Raw genomic sequence first — 14,526 nt, 5'->3', positions numbered from 1 at the left:
TATAATGCAGATACAGGTCACAGAATCATTTTCATACATTCAATGATTTGGGAAATATTTCAAACATGTATATTTTAGGGGTAGGGGAAGGTGAGAGGTGGAAAAGATGTCAAAGCCGAACAAGAGATAAACAGAGGCCTAATCATGAGAAACCAATCAATTTTAAGATAACTATGGTTGGTTTAAAACTAAGGAAATTTTGAGTACAGAATCTAAGAAAATGCTATAAATCTTGGCACTACGTATATAATGACTAAAACTATTAGGAGATAAAGGGAGAGAAGAGGTCAAGTATGAAAAAGTATAACTCTGATAAGCTCAACTTTTAAAGCCAGGACTCATTAAAGAACTGTTTAAAGTTAATTCAGTTAATAAGAGTTTAAATATATTATAAAAGGTGTAAAGGTAAATACTTTCCCTAAGAACTTAAAATATTAACAAAAATTATGAAAAATAAAGAGGAGGTGAAGTATAAGTGTGTTAATTTCTTCATCTTTCATGAGAGATCAACACATATATACTGTTTAAAGTTGGCAAAATTTTTAAATGGTAACATGTTATTACATTATAAAGATAGGGACTTCCCTGGTGGTACAGTGGTTAAGAATCTGCCTGCCAGGGGGCTTCCCTGGTGGCGCAGTGGTTGAGAGTCCACCTGCCGATGCAGGGGACACGGGTTCGTGCCCCGGTCCGGGAAGATCCCACATACCGCGGAGCGGCTAGGCCCGTGAGCCATGGCCACTGAGCCTGCGCATCCGGAGCCTGTGCTCCACAATGGGAGAGGCCACAACAGTGAGAGGCCTGCGTACCGCAAAAAAAAAAAAGAATCTGCCTGCCAATGCAGGGGACACTGGTTCAAGTCCTGGTCCAGGAAGATCCCACATGCCACGGAGCAACTAAGCCTGCACATAGCAATGAAGAGTAGCCTCCACTCGCCACAACTAGAGAAAGCCTGCGTGCAGCAACAAAGACCCAACGCAGCCAAAAGAAAAGAAATTAAAAAACAAACAAAAAGATAAACTACAATATTTCCAGTTTATCAAAGGGTATATACAAAGTCAAAACAAACACAGACCATATATTAAAATACATAAATATAAAAGACAACAACATATTTTTTAAGTGACAGAAGGTACTACATCTATCCTATCAATGCCATAAATGGGAAAAAACTATCTGTCTCTGACAAACCAAATTACACACAAATATAGAAAACGCGACTAAACCCAAGTGACTCAAAACACTGAAAGCAAAAGAATGGACAAATAAAACTTAGAGAAAGCAGCAAACATGATATTAATGTTAAACAAACTGAATTTAAGGCAAAAGGCATAAAACAAGCAAACCAGGAACTTTATATTAATGAAAATTTCAAATCCACGGAAAAATCAGGTATCTTCTATCAAAATGTACAGGGTGAAATGCTTATGCAATAAAATATATTTTAACTTACCTCTCTGCCTATAGCCAATCAAGGAAATAGAATTTAAGTAAGAATACTGAACTCTCCAAAAATTTGAAAAGTAACAGAAATATATCATATCTTGGTTTCTTAAAACAGAATTCGTACACTTGACAGAGGTCTATGAAATCATTATAAAACTACATTGGACCACAAAGAAAAACTCAATAAACTTCAAAGAGTAAAAGGTACAGACCACATTCTCTGATAACAGTACAATGAAACCAGTAATCATAACAAAAATAGCAAACAAAAATCCCACCACAACCTGGGATTTAAAAAAACAAAAAAGATTCTTGGCTTAAAAAGAAGATCAAAATTAAATTCTGGATTATCCAGAAAATAATAGTTAACTCTAAAAGAACCCATATGCTACAGCAAATACAGTAAGCAACCTAAATGTCCATCAACAGACGAATGCATAAAGATGTGGTACATATATACAACGGAATATTACTCAGCCATAAAAAGGAACGAAACTGGGTCACTTGTAGAGACGTGGATGGACTTACTTCACTCTATCATACAGAGTGAAGTAAGTCAGAAAGAGAAAAACAAATGTCGTATATTAACACATATATGTGGAACCTAGAAAAATGGTACAGATGAACCAGTTTGCAAGGCAGAAATAGAGACACAGATGTAGAGAACAAACGTATGGACACCAGGGGGGAAAGCAGGGGCAGGGGAAGGGGTGGTGGGATGAATTGGGAGATTGGGATTGACATATATACACTAATATGTATAAAATAGATAACTAATGAGAACCTGCTGTATAGCACAGGGAACTCTGCTTCGCTGTACAGTAGAAACACAACATTCCATAACAGTGATACCCCAATAAAAATTTTAAAAAATAAAAGAATAATTAGGTTCTTGGCTTAAAAAGGAAATCAAAATTAAATTGTGGATTATCCAGAAAATAACAGTAACTCTAAAAGAACCCATATGCTACAGCAAACACAGTATTCATAAGAAAAACAATAACTACAGAGACAAAAGTTAAGCAAGAGAAAATAGAAACACGCATATCAACTTCAAGGGAGTGGGGAGGAACAAGGAAAGGGTAGAACTTGGATTCTAATCTAACAATTTATTTCTTAGAACAGAGAGAGAGATCAGAAGTATGTGTGGCAAATGTTACCTTCTGTTGAAACTAAATGGTGGGTGGGTTCATGAGTGTTTGTTATATTATTATCTGTGTTTGAAATTTCAAAAATTAATATTAATTTTTATGGTAAAAAACTTTAATGTATTTAAATTAAATGTTCTACTCAGAAAGGTAGAATATTAAAAATAGAAGAGATTAGGTCATAAACTCACAAACTAATGAATTAAAAACAGCAGAACTAATTACCAATTTAGGAGCCCATCTTTGGGGAAGAAAATTAAATTACAAGGTAAAACTCAAGAGGAAAAAGAGCAGGCAGAGGGGGAAAGTAGAGGAAAGAAAACAATATTTAAAATAAGAATGGAGATTTAACCACAGTATAGAAGAATCTAAAATAATAGTAAGACAATGTTTGTTACAATGCTAAACAAATACATTTGTCAACCTGGATGAAATGGACAGCTTTCTCAGAAAACTAAAGCTTCCCAAACTAAGCTTAGAATACTGAGAAAGGTAATTCCTATCATAAAACAAATAATTTTAATGCTCTTCAAATTATTATAGGATACAGGAAAACTTTCTAAGCTCTCTATAAAACCACGAGAAACCAAAACCTGACAACACACACACACACACACACACACACACACAACTGTAAATTAATTTTATGGATAGAACAATTTTAAATAAAATATTTTCAAATAAAATCCATCCCATTAAAAGAATAAACCACCATGACCAATTAGGAATGTTCCAGTGTTGACCAATACTAGAAAACCTATTTAAATAATGTAATGTTTACTGTCTATTAGTGTAATGCTAAAGCCTTTTACATCTATGAAAATGGTTTATTTTTTTCTCCAAAAATCTTTTGATAACATTAAACATCCCAATAAAAATTAGAACTAGATTTTTTTCAGTAATTTGATAAGTTGTTTCTAAAGCTCATGTGGGAAAAAGAGCCACGTAAGGTAATTCAAGAAAACTATGAAAAAGGAGAAAAAAAATAGGACAGCCTATAAAATATTTAAAAACTAATAGTAATAAAAAGCTACAGTAATTAAAAAGCTGATACTGGCATAGAACAAGACAAAGAAATGGAATAGTACAGAGTCCCAAAACAGACAAGACAGATGGAGAGAGAAGAATTTAGCATATTTCAAAGATGGCATTTCTAAGCAGGTTAAAAAAGAAAAAGGATGTGTAACACAACAAAAGGTAACTGTGACAAATCCAGCCATCAAAAAAGAAAAGATGTTGGCAGAAAAACTCTATTTCTACCTTATCCCCTAATAGCAGCTAGACTAAACACTCAAATGTTTAAAAAAATAAATTAAAAAACAGAGAGAAACTGTCAAACATATAAGAAATTATTTTTTAAAATTATCTTGTAGTAAAGTAGAACTTTCAAACAAAAGCCCATAAAAGATTAGTAAATTTGAATATAATAAAGTCAACAATTTGTCTTATAAATAATGATTTAAAAGATGACAAACTGAAAGTAAGAAAAAGTATATGCCATGCATATAACAAAAGGATTTTCTAAGAATTTAAATATAAAAATTGAATATATTAAATACACACACACACATATATAAGTCATTATGAAAGACAGCTAGCAGACAAATGGGTGAGGATTAGGAATAGGTAGTTCTAAGGAGGAGAAATACAAATAGATTTAAATATGTGAGAAAGCAGCCAGCCTCACTCATTAAAGACATATAAATAAATGAAAAAAATATTTTCCAATTATCAGGAAAAAAACACCAAAAAGAGTAATAATCCTATCTGTGAGAATCTGAACAAAAACACTCGTGAACTTGTGGGAAGGAAATTAGCACAGCCGCTATTAACAACAATTAGGCAGTATTTATCAAAAATTTTGAAGTATATACTCATTGGCATAGAAATTCAATTTCTAGAAACATAGGATGTTCATTTTGGGATCATTTAGTGATAGCAAGTTAAAATGTTTATCAACAGGGGCTGTTTAATGTACAAACATATTATGGAATTCTACACAGCTTTTAAAAAGAGTGAGATTGATCTCTATACACTGGTAAGGAAAGATCTGCAATATACTTTGCTAAGTGATATAGACACTGAAGTGTTTAATATCTTCCCATTTGTGTAATGACATATATACATTTGATATGTGTAACATGCAAATAATTTCTAGAAGAATATAAAAGAAATTTTCTTTTCAGGTTTTACAGCTTCCTCTAGGGAACAAGATGTGGGACAGTATTTAAGAGTGGGACTTACTTTTTACTTTAAAAATCCTTTCCGACATTTATGTGCCAGACGTATTCTAAGCTGGGAATACAGCAATAAACACATAAAACCCTACATTCATAGAAATTGCGTGGGCGGGTGGGGGGAGACTGGGGAGCAGTAGGAAGACAGATAAAAACTGTGTACACACACGCAATGTCAGATGATGTAAGGGTTGTGAGGAACAATAAAGCAGGGTTACAAAGGAAACGAACTATATGTATGGGGGGGTTATGATTTTATATGGGGTGGTAATAAAAAGGAATACAGTGAATTATGGGTACATATGAAGGTTCCCCTATCTCAGGATTAGGAGTAAAGTGAATATAAACTACAACCTCAAGAGCTAATTGCCAGGTGGAGAAATGGAGGGGGAAGGGCAAAGTACTATAGAAGCACAGGAAACTCAGGTAGGTGTTCTTGGGTGGATTTGGGTAGTGGGTTACACAAAGTGAAACCAGTTGATAAAAGGTCTTATAAAATAAAGGGTTTATATAGGGGAACAGAAAATTAGAGCTACATTTTACAAAAGTTACTCTGGCTGTATTGCAGAAATTGTTTTGGAGAAAATTAACTGAGAAGTAAAGAAGCCAGTTTAATATTTTAGTAATTCTGCAAAGCTAATAGCCTTTAAGAGAAAAAGTAGCAGTAAGACCACAGAGTAGTGGGTCAAAAAATGTACAATCAATCCTCATTTTAGGATTCCATATTCATGAATTCAACTACTCACTAAAAATCATTACTTTGACAATTTTGTAGTCTCTTGTGCAGAGCAGGACAAAATTTGAGTAGCCCAATAGGCACGTTCCCAGCTGAGGTCAAACAAGGTGACATTCTGCCTTCTTGTTTCAGCTCTCATACTATAAGCAAGTGCCCTTTTCATGGCCTCTTTATTGCCACATTTTTCACACTGAGCTGTTAGTTGGTAATTTTGCTGTTTAAAATGGTCCCCAAGAGTAGTCTGAAGCACTGTTTAGTGTTCCTAAGCACAAGGCAGCTGCAATATGCCTCACAAATAAAAGATTCATGTTAGATAACACTTTGTTTAGGCATTAAGTTATAGTGCTACTGGCTGTGAGTTCAATGTCAATTAATCAATAATATATAAATAATATATATTAAATAAAGTGTCTTTAAACATACATAAAACAAGGTTATGTATTGATTGGCTGACAAAAATGTTGTGACCAGAGGATCACAGGAACCTAACCCTGTGTTTCTTGTAGGAGCAATGGTTCAGTATTCACCAAGTCAATGTTCCCATATTTCGTTCACTAATTTATGAATTTATAAAACATAACTACCACAAATAACAACAATCAACTATATATCCACACACATATATTTACTTATTTGTAAAGCAGAAATAATAGGACTGGTAATCAGCTATAAGAAGTAAATGAGGGAGAGAAATCAAGGATGATGCTAACTAGGTTTCTGGCTTAAGCAACTGGAAGACGGTGATATTGCTTATAAAGACAGCAAGCAGAGGAGGAGGTGGCAGCTTGGATCAGGAAGACAAAGATGTCAGCTCTGGAGAGTGTAATGTCATGCATGCTACACACACTGTAACAAATATAATTATGTGTTTAAGAACCCATTTTCCCCTCCCATTTGAGAATCAGATCTTTGTTCATCTCAGGACATGTCCTATAACTAAAATGACACTTTCCTTTAAGTCATATAAACCAGGCATGTCAACATCAGAAATGTGTAGTTTTATCGATTCTTTTACTTTCCACTGCCATCTTTGCAATATTACCCATGTCACCATATTCTATACTTTAATAATGTTTCTATGTGAGTCCTAAAAAGTAAAAACATAAAATTCTACCTTTTGGAAAACAAGAATTCTAAATGACAAATATCTTCAAAGAAAGTCTTCATAACCACGTAGCTTGTTTTACAATTTGTTTACAGAAACCTTCATCATAAATTATTAAAATACCACTCTGAAATATCAAGCCTACATAAAAAATCCTAATGGATAAATTGTGATGTTTTCACACCTGATTTTAGAAAACCTCTGAATTATAATTTATTTCAATGTACTTTTATAAAAATGTATATATACTCTCAAAATGTAACAAGTCTTTTACACCCTAGAAATTAAAATTACAATATACAACTGCATACACTGAGCCTTATATAATTATAAAAGAAAACTACTAAAGAAATTCATATGAATCCCCCCGTCTAGTCAGCATTACCTTTGTTTATAAAAGTAATAGAAAATAATTTCTAGGTTATTACAAAACTGATTTTACAAGTAAATATACACTTGTGTGAACACAAAACAGAAACCTGATACATAGTTCTTCCTCAATATATAAACTGTGTACTTGTTTATTTGCAATGGTCCACATATAGAAAAGCACTGGACTAGTTTTATCCTTGGTATGACAATTAGTTCTATGACCTCCCACTGACTACTAGAAGTTAAATATAACACACTGGAAATGGTTATTAGTATTTACATGAGAAAAAAAAGGTGAAAGAAAAGTTTAAGAAAGAAAGATTCAAAGCTAAAGGGAGGAAAAGAGGCTAGAATACCAGTTCAGTAACTAGGAAATAGGAAAAAGATATAACAATTAAGAAAGAAAAGTTAAGCAAAATATTCTGTACAGAAGTGAAACCCTGGTTCTTGGCAATTAATGGTAAGAACCATAACCAAAAAAGTCAACTAAAGACTTTAGAATGCAAGAGGGGAAAACATCTATGAACACCAGCTCTTTTAAAAACCAAAAAAAGTGAAGAGGAAAAATGGGCATTTTAAGTCTTTTGTATTTTATATAATTTAGAAGATAATTACATTATTTCTATTCCTAAACTATCAATGCACTTGATCATAATGCAAATAAAAATGGCTTTGCACTTCAAAACTGGTATTTGAACTGGAAAATAAACCAAAAAACTTAGCATACCTGAGCTACCAAGACAGCAGTCAGTCAATAAACAGCAGCTGGTGCAGAATATGCACTTAGTGCAAACAACTGCTGTCACTAGCAATGTATCCGTGAACAAGCAGGCACTTGTCTACCTAGGGCCAATGGCCAAGGGTAGAAGGGACAGTGGGCCTTCTTGGTTCCAGTCTCTGAATCTCAGAGATCTCAGTCAACAGGACAAGAGCATGTCAGATACATGCCTGACAGACCAGTAGCCGTGAAAACGGAAATAGGGAGACATTTAAAAATTGTTACCTTCCCTATCACCCTGTAATACAGAAACTTTTTCCCCTAAAAAAATTAATCTCATAAATAGTAGTTACAATTCTGATCAGCCAACAAAAGGAGATCTAGTTCACTCTACAAGATCTGCTATATGGTTTAAAAAGTATATTTCCACTTGAAAATTAGTTTGTTATAAAAGAAGGTAATATAACAGTAACACTATTCAACTTCAATATGGATTAAACAAGTATTTGTGGATTCATAAGTAAAGGGACCACTTGTGTAGCATTTAATCTATCGGGAATTATTGTCAGTTCCAAACAAACACTTAGAATACAATTCACTTCTAAACTGGAGACTGCCTACACTATATAAACCTAGTTGATGAGTCATAGACTAATAGTTCAAAATTACTAAAATGTTTGATTAAGGTTCAAGACTAGAAAAACAAAATCAGCAGTTGGAGTAATTCAAACTTTAAAATCAAGCATAAAATATAACTTGTGATTTATATTATCTAAGCATCAGTAATGATACATACTGAAATCTGCAATTAAAAACAAAAACTGAAGACATCACAAGAAAGTGGTCAATAACAATGAAGACATAGGCTGGCTTAAGCTTTCCCACCAAAACACTGGATATAAAAACATCATACACAACGAAAAAGATTGGAATGTCATTCTGAAAATAAACAAGAAACAACAAAAAAAATTATCAAATGCATAGTAAAGTAGTTGTGAGAGAAAAATATTTCTTTACTGGGAAAATATAGCTATTTTATTCTCATTAAGAAATAACATTTTATATATTTTTTCCTGCAAGAAATAACTAATAATATAAAAACAGCATCTTCTTAGGCAAAAGACCCTAAATTCCTAATTAGCAATATTCCTTGGTATTCCTAATTACTGGAAAATACAAATTAAAAATTCAAGTTGGCCAATGTTATCCTTAGCATTAGTAATTTCTTTCATTCTACTGATTTCTTTAAGGCAGCGGTTCTCAAGTAGAAGTAACTCATCAGAATCAACTGGGGACAATTTTGAAAATACACATTCCCAAGTGTCATCCCTCAGAGATTGATTTCACCATAGCTGGAGTGAAACCACAGTACCTGTGTTTTGAAAAAAACTCCCCCAGTGATTCTGACTGCTAGTTGAGGATGACTGCTTTAAGGGATGAATTACGTACTTGTTCTACTGACTAGAAAAGCTCTTATTTGGCCTGCCACTGTTGAAACTTTGTCATTATAGCACATAAAGCTGTCAGTAGCAAAGAGGAAAACTCCACATTTCATTACTTATAGTAAAAAAAGTGAAGGAAATCTGATAAGATTATCTATTCAAGAACATGCAACCATACTTGAAAAGACTTTATATATATTTATTTTAAAGTGTTCATTTAGCACAAATGGTTTTGAAAATGTATAAAAATAATTTATGTATTAATCCATCTTTAATATGTACATGGTCCCTTAAAAGGATTTTCATTTCATTATCATGAAAAATGTACTTCAACAACCTCCACACTATTATTAAAAGTCAGAAATTTTAAGATTTTCTAATAGAAAAGTTTTAGTACTCACCTGCAGAAAAATAATGAAACTGGGAATGATTTCACTAATATTTTAAAATATAATACGGTCTCAGCTATGCTATGCCACATATCATAAGAAAAATCTTCATCACTAAACCGTAATAATCCCAAGTGGTGGCATTTTCATTTAAGAACAAAGCACAAAATTATTTTATAAAAGAAAATGTCTCATCGTAAAAACTTATAAAGCTGAATGCTTTAAACAAAAATAGCTGCGGTTTGATTTCACAATATCAAGTTTCCATAAGCACTTCGTAAACATACACCCATTGTAGGCTATCAACTTAAAGCCAATTATCACTAAAAGAAGACAGAGTAAAAAAAAATAGTTCAGTGCAAAAGTACATATCAACTGAAGTTATCAACTGACTTAAGACAATTTTAATACAAAAATCACAACTTAAATCCCATAATATAAAGTAATCCTATAAAGACTTTAAAAGAAAAAGCTCTACAACAGTTATTAAGTTTTCCTTTTGTTACTATTCTCTAGTAAAAGCTTTCTTTTGATTAGCTTTCACAGTGTCATCAGGAGATGCTGATTTGAAGTCAAATGGTGTTATTGCTATAAGAGGACTTATCTCTTTGTCCTTTACGTCTTGAACTTGTCTACTATACAGAAAAGTCTTATAGAGGTTAAGGGTGCGTCGCTTGCAGCTTTTCAATGGGTAACGAAGACACAGTGTTGCAGCAAAAGCTGAAGGTCTGGCAGCAAGGGCCTTGGTCCAAGAGACAGAAAAAGGTGGTTTCCTAGTCAGAGAGCCTTTACTGTTTTTCTTATTATCATCAGAAGAATTGGAACTTTTCCCTAATTTTGAACTTAGAACTTTAGTTCCTGCTATTGGAGCAACTGATTGGTCTACTACACGTTTTGGAACAAAATCTGGGGCTTTTATGAGGACACTAAGATCGATATTAGAATCTATTCCAGGTGACCTCATTTCACATAAACTGACCATACAGGAATCTTTCTTAATCTGAGAGCTATCTATATCAATTGTTTCTGCAATCAAATCAGAAAGTGACAAATTCTCAACGTCTCTTGTTGGAGAAGCTTTACAAAACGCCAAAGATGACAGAGATCCTGTTAATTCTGATATTCCAGTTGAAGACTGATACCGATTTGCTAGTTGTGACAAGGGAAAGGATCCCAAACTTAGATCTGTGAAACTGGCAGATGGTTGGTTACAAAGATCAGATAAAGTAAAGCATTGGCTCGGATTGTTCTCTTTGTGCTCCTGAAACAGTTCAGCTAAGGATGGACTTTCACATTGGAAAAACTGCAAGTTGTCATTTTTTAATATGCAATTCTTGGTGCTTTGTTCAACTGAAGAAACACTTCCAACTTCAGTCATTTTACTAGCATTTAAATTACCAACAGCCATATTTTCCAATGAGCTAGTTAAGAGCAAAGGATTATTTAAACTTCCTAAACTGTTTTGTACTGGAATGTTTTGCAAATCAGGTACTGAATTATTGTGAATAAATAAAGAGTTATTAGGTGCTGTGCTCTTTATCATCAAGGATTTTAAATCTGGTATTCCTTTGAACGCAGAATCATCTTTGGAAATACATTCAGATGCATGAGGTCTTAACAAATCAGCATCTAGACGCTTTGAAAGTAGACTCTCCAGACTATCTGTGGATGATAATCTGACTGATGGCTGACTTTTACAAGAATCTCTTGGCATATCATCAATTAGGTCAGCTAGCGACAGCTCTTTTGTTAACTTACATGATTCTAGTTTCTTTTCACTTTTAGGTCTGTCAAGTTTCTTTTTTTTACGGAGTAAATAGTGACTTGGTACAACCGAAGAATTATGATATAATCCATATTTCGCTACTGGGCCAGAAAAATCAAAGGGTTTGCTACTGCAATCCAAATGGTTTGCAGATTGAGGACAAGAGCTTTGAACATTATCAGCTGAAACTTCAGAGGAAGATAATAAGACTCCTTACCTTACAAGAGCCATTAATTTTCAGATGAATAGGTTCACATATGCAGAAGACAGTCACAGCAACCAAAAGGAAACATGAAATGAGGCATTTAATTACTAAATGTTTCTTTTGATTATGGCATGAATAAAGTGACACTTGATCATTATTTAATAAAAAGCGAACATTCTAAAAAAAAAAAGGATTTTACCTTCCTTTAACCATCTTAAGTGACCTTCATACTTTGTTCACTGATATATACAAAGGTAATTACCAAGTTAGTCAATGTTCCAATTTTCACAAGTTTTATAAATGTGAGGTTTTAAGATACTTAGACTATAGTCAGGATTGTCTCAAATTCAAAACGTTTAAAAAACCAATGGAAAGAACTAGGTTCATCTTCTGTATTTTTAATGTATTAAAAACATGCAAACAAATAATACCCTATAATTTCTACTGTGATCTGGGATAAACTATTAATATAGATGACACATTACAGACTCATTCTCATATTACTGGTCAGTTAAAAGTGCATCCCACCCCCCACCAAAATAAAAAAATCTTAATTTACATAAAAATGACCCTTATTTCATAGTAACAGACTGTATACAATTTCGCTATGGCAAAAATCTAGTCTTTAGGTTATGAGAAATATCAACCCAGTTAACAAATCACCATGCTCCTACTGACAGGCGTCATACCAATTAATATAATTGGTTCCCTTCTCTTGTGGACTAAGTTCTAAATTTAACCCCAAATACTAAAATTTAAAATTAAAGATCTGGCTATGAAATGAAAGAGTAGTAGAATTATAATACTTAGGATATTTAAATAAAACTAAATTATATTCATAAAATGTTATAACCATAAAGGGATTTTTTTGACATTGTCTGGCTATTAATTTCTATCTCCTGACCCATTAAAGTTAAAAAAAACCCCAATAATTAAAAGCAAAAAGTGTTCTGTCTTGCTGTTATCTAATTTTATTTCCCTTATATTCTGTTAGTTACAAGAACAAGCAGGGAAATTAAAAAACAGGCTTTAACAGAGTGAAGGGAACACAGCCATTGAGCTTAAAAATTCACAAACTGGAAAATCAATTGATAATAATTATGAATTATTATAACATGCAAAATTTTCTGCCCATTTTTCTTAACAGCTCAATCAAATCAAAGCCTCTTTCAAAGCATTAACTGTAAAACTAAAAGAGAACAAGTAAAAGCATACCTTTTGCTATCTTTCCTGTAGATATTGCTCCCTCACTCTTGACCTTCAAATTCTGCATTTTATCTTGCTCCAGAACCACTGACAAAGCCTTCTGCACATCAAACTTGTTCTTCAGAACTGCTTCAATCAGTATGTCATCTGGCACAGCATCTCCAAGTACCTCTCTCATGTGATCAAGGCATGAAAAAAGACGAGCTAGAACAGACAACAATAATTAAAATCTATACTACGTGGTGTCATGAAAGAACCCTCAATCTTCAAAACTGAAAAAAGGATTTGAAACTATAGTAGGATGTTCAACTCATTTTCCCTTGGCAAAAATTACAGTGATTATATTTTTATCCACAATATACCTAGCTTCCCTTATCAGAGGAACAATTTCAATAATTAAGAAATCACTACAATAAATGTCTCCAAAGTAATACTGACTAATCCTTGAAAAAAGCGTAAATTGTATACATTAAAATCTATTTCAGTCAATGAGGATGATGAGGTCTACACTGATGAGTTTTTACGTGTGTAGAAAGGGAGGGTTAATTATGAAAATATTTCTAACGAGTTAGTGAACCCAGTTAATCACTAAGTACATTTCTTAAATTTCTTGCATTACTACCTTAACTATTATTAAGTACATTCTATTTTAGGCTAACTTCAGTTTCTACTCAGCCGACTAAAATCATCCTAACAATGCTTTAAAAATGGGCAAGATAACTTGGCATAAAAATGCCATAAATATTAGGAAATCCAATAGGTTAAGGAAAAGGATTTCTTTTCTTTTCTTTTTTTTTTTTTGGCCACATCGCACAGCATGTGGGATCTTAGTTCCCCAACCAGGGATCAAACCCGCACCCCCTACAGTGGAAGCATGGATTTCCAGCCACTGGACTGCCAGGGAAGTCCCTGGACATTCATTTTAAACACAAAAATTTAAATCTGGATGTCTAAAATATTTAAGGATTTTTATTTTCTGATGACTATGTTACTATAAAAAGTAATTACTAATAACATTCAATAATGACGTAAATTCCACGACAGCAAAGGCTTTATATCCCTAGATCCTAAAATAGTACCTGGTACCTAGGGGCCACCAAATAAAAATGCATGAATATATTAATTTATATTTGTATAGCAGTTGACAATTTTCAAAATATTAATACATATATATGCACTATACATATACACATATGTATATATATCCTTTGTAATCCTCACAGTAACTCTATGACTTAGATATATCAAATTCTAAGTCATAAAGAGGACTGAAAATCATGGCACTACTAAGTTTAGCAGTAATCAAAATATAACTCAAGTTTTCAGACTCCCTAATCCAATGAAACCAGTTCAGAGAATGCACTGTACATTACATTTTTACATGCTTACATACTGAACAAGGAATCTACTCGCAATATACTTTCTTTTTAAAAAAAGAAGTATTTAATACTTTTTCCATTGCTCCCTTTTTTAATTATTAAAAATAAATTCTCAAATATTTGGGTAATTCTGCTTTGCTTGAGTCCAAAATTAATTATAGGCTAATAAGCTAAACTTGAAAAATTATACCTATTTCATAAATACATGAATTACTAAAACTGGAATACTTAGTATACTTAGTATATAAGTATATATATATACTTATATATACTATATACTATATATACTATAGTATATACTATATATAGTATATATAGTATATATATAGTATATATATAGTATATATAGTATATAGTATATATAAGTATATACTATAT

General features: G+C 32.7%; 1 protein-coding gene across 6 annotated transcripts in view; it reads right to left on the bottom strand.

The window, feature by feature from the left end:
* Positions 1-14,526, bottom strand: part of HBS1L (HBS1 like translational GTPase) — an 82,173-nt gene that overhangs the window by 53,880 nt on the left and 13,767 nt on the right. For 4 of the 6 annotated variants that reach the window (XM_027085849.1, XM_027085844.1, XM_027085854.1 and 1 more), the window contains exon 4: positions 12,779-12,973. In XM_027085849.1, the coding sequence (XP_026941650.1) occupies positions 12,779-12,973 (195 nt within the window). The other 2 variants (XM_027085862.1, XM_027085880.1) reach the window with 2 other exon arrangements.

This window comes from Aethalodelphis obliquidens, unplaced genomic scaffold, assembly GCF_003676395.1.
Source record: "Aethalodelphis obliquidens isolate GAN/ISIS:26980383/991018 unplaced genomic scaffold, ASM367639v1 scaffold3, whole genome shotgun sequence".
NCBI classification, from domain to species: domain Eukaryota; kingdom Metazoa; phylum Chordata; class Mammalia; order Artiodactyla; family Delphinidae; genus Aethalodelphis; species Aethalodelphis obliquidens.
Note: the sequence above shows the minus strand (reverse complement) of the source record. Positions and strands in the feature narration are given on the sequence as shown.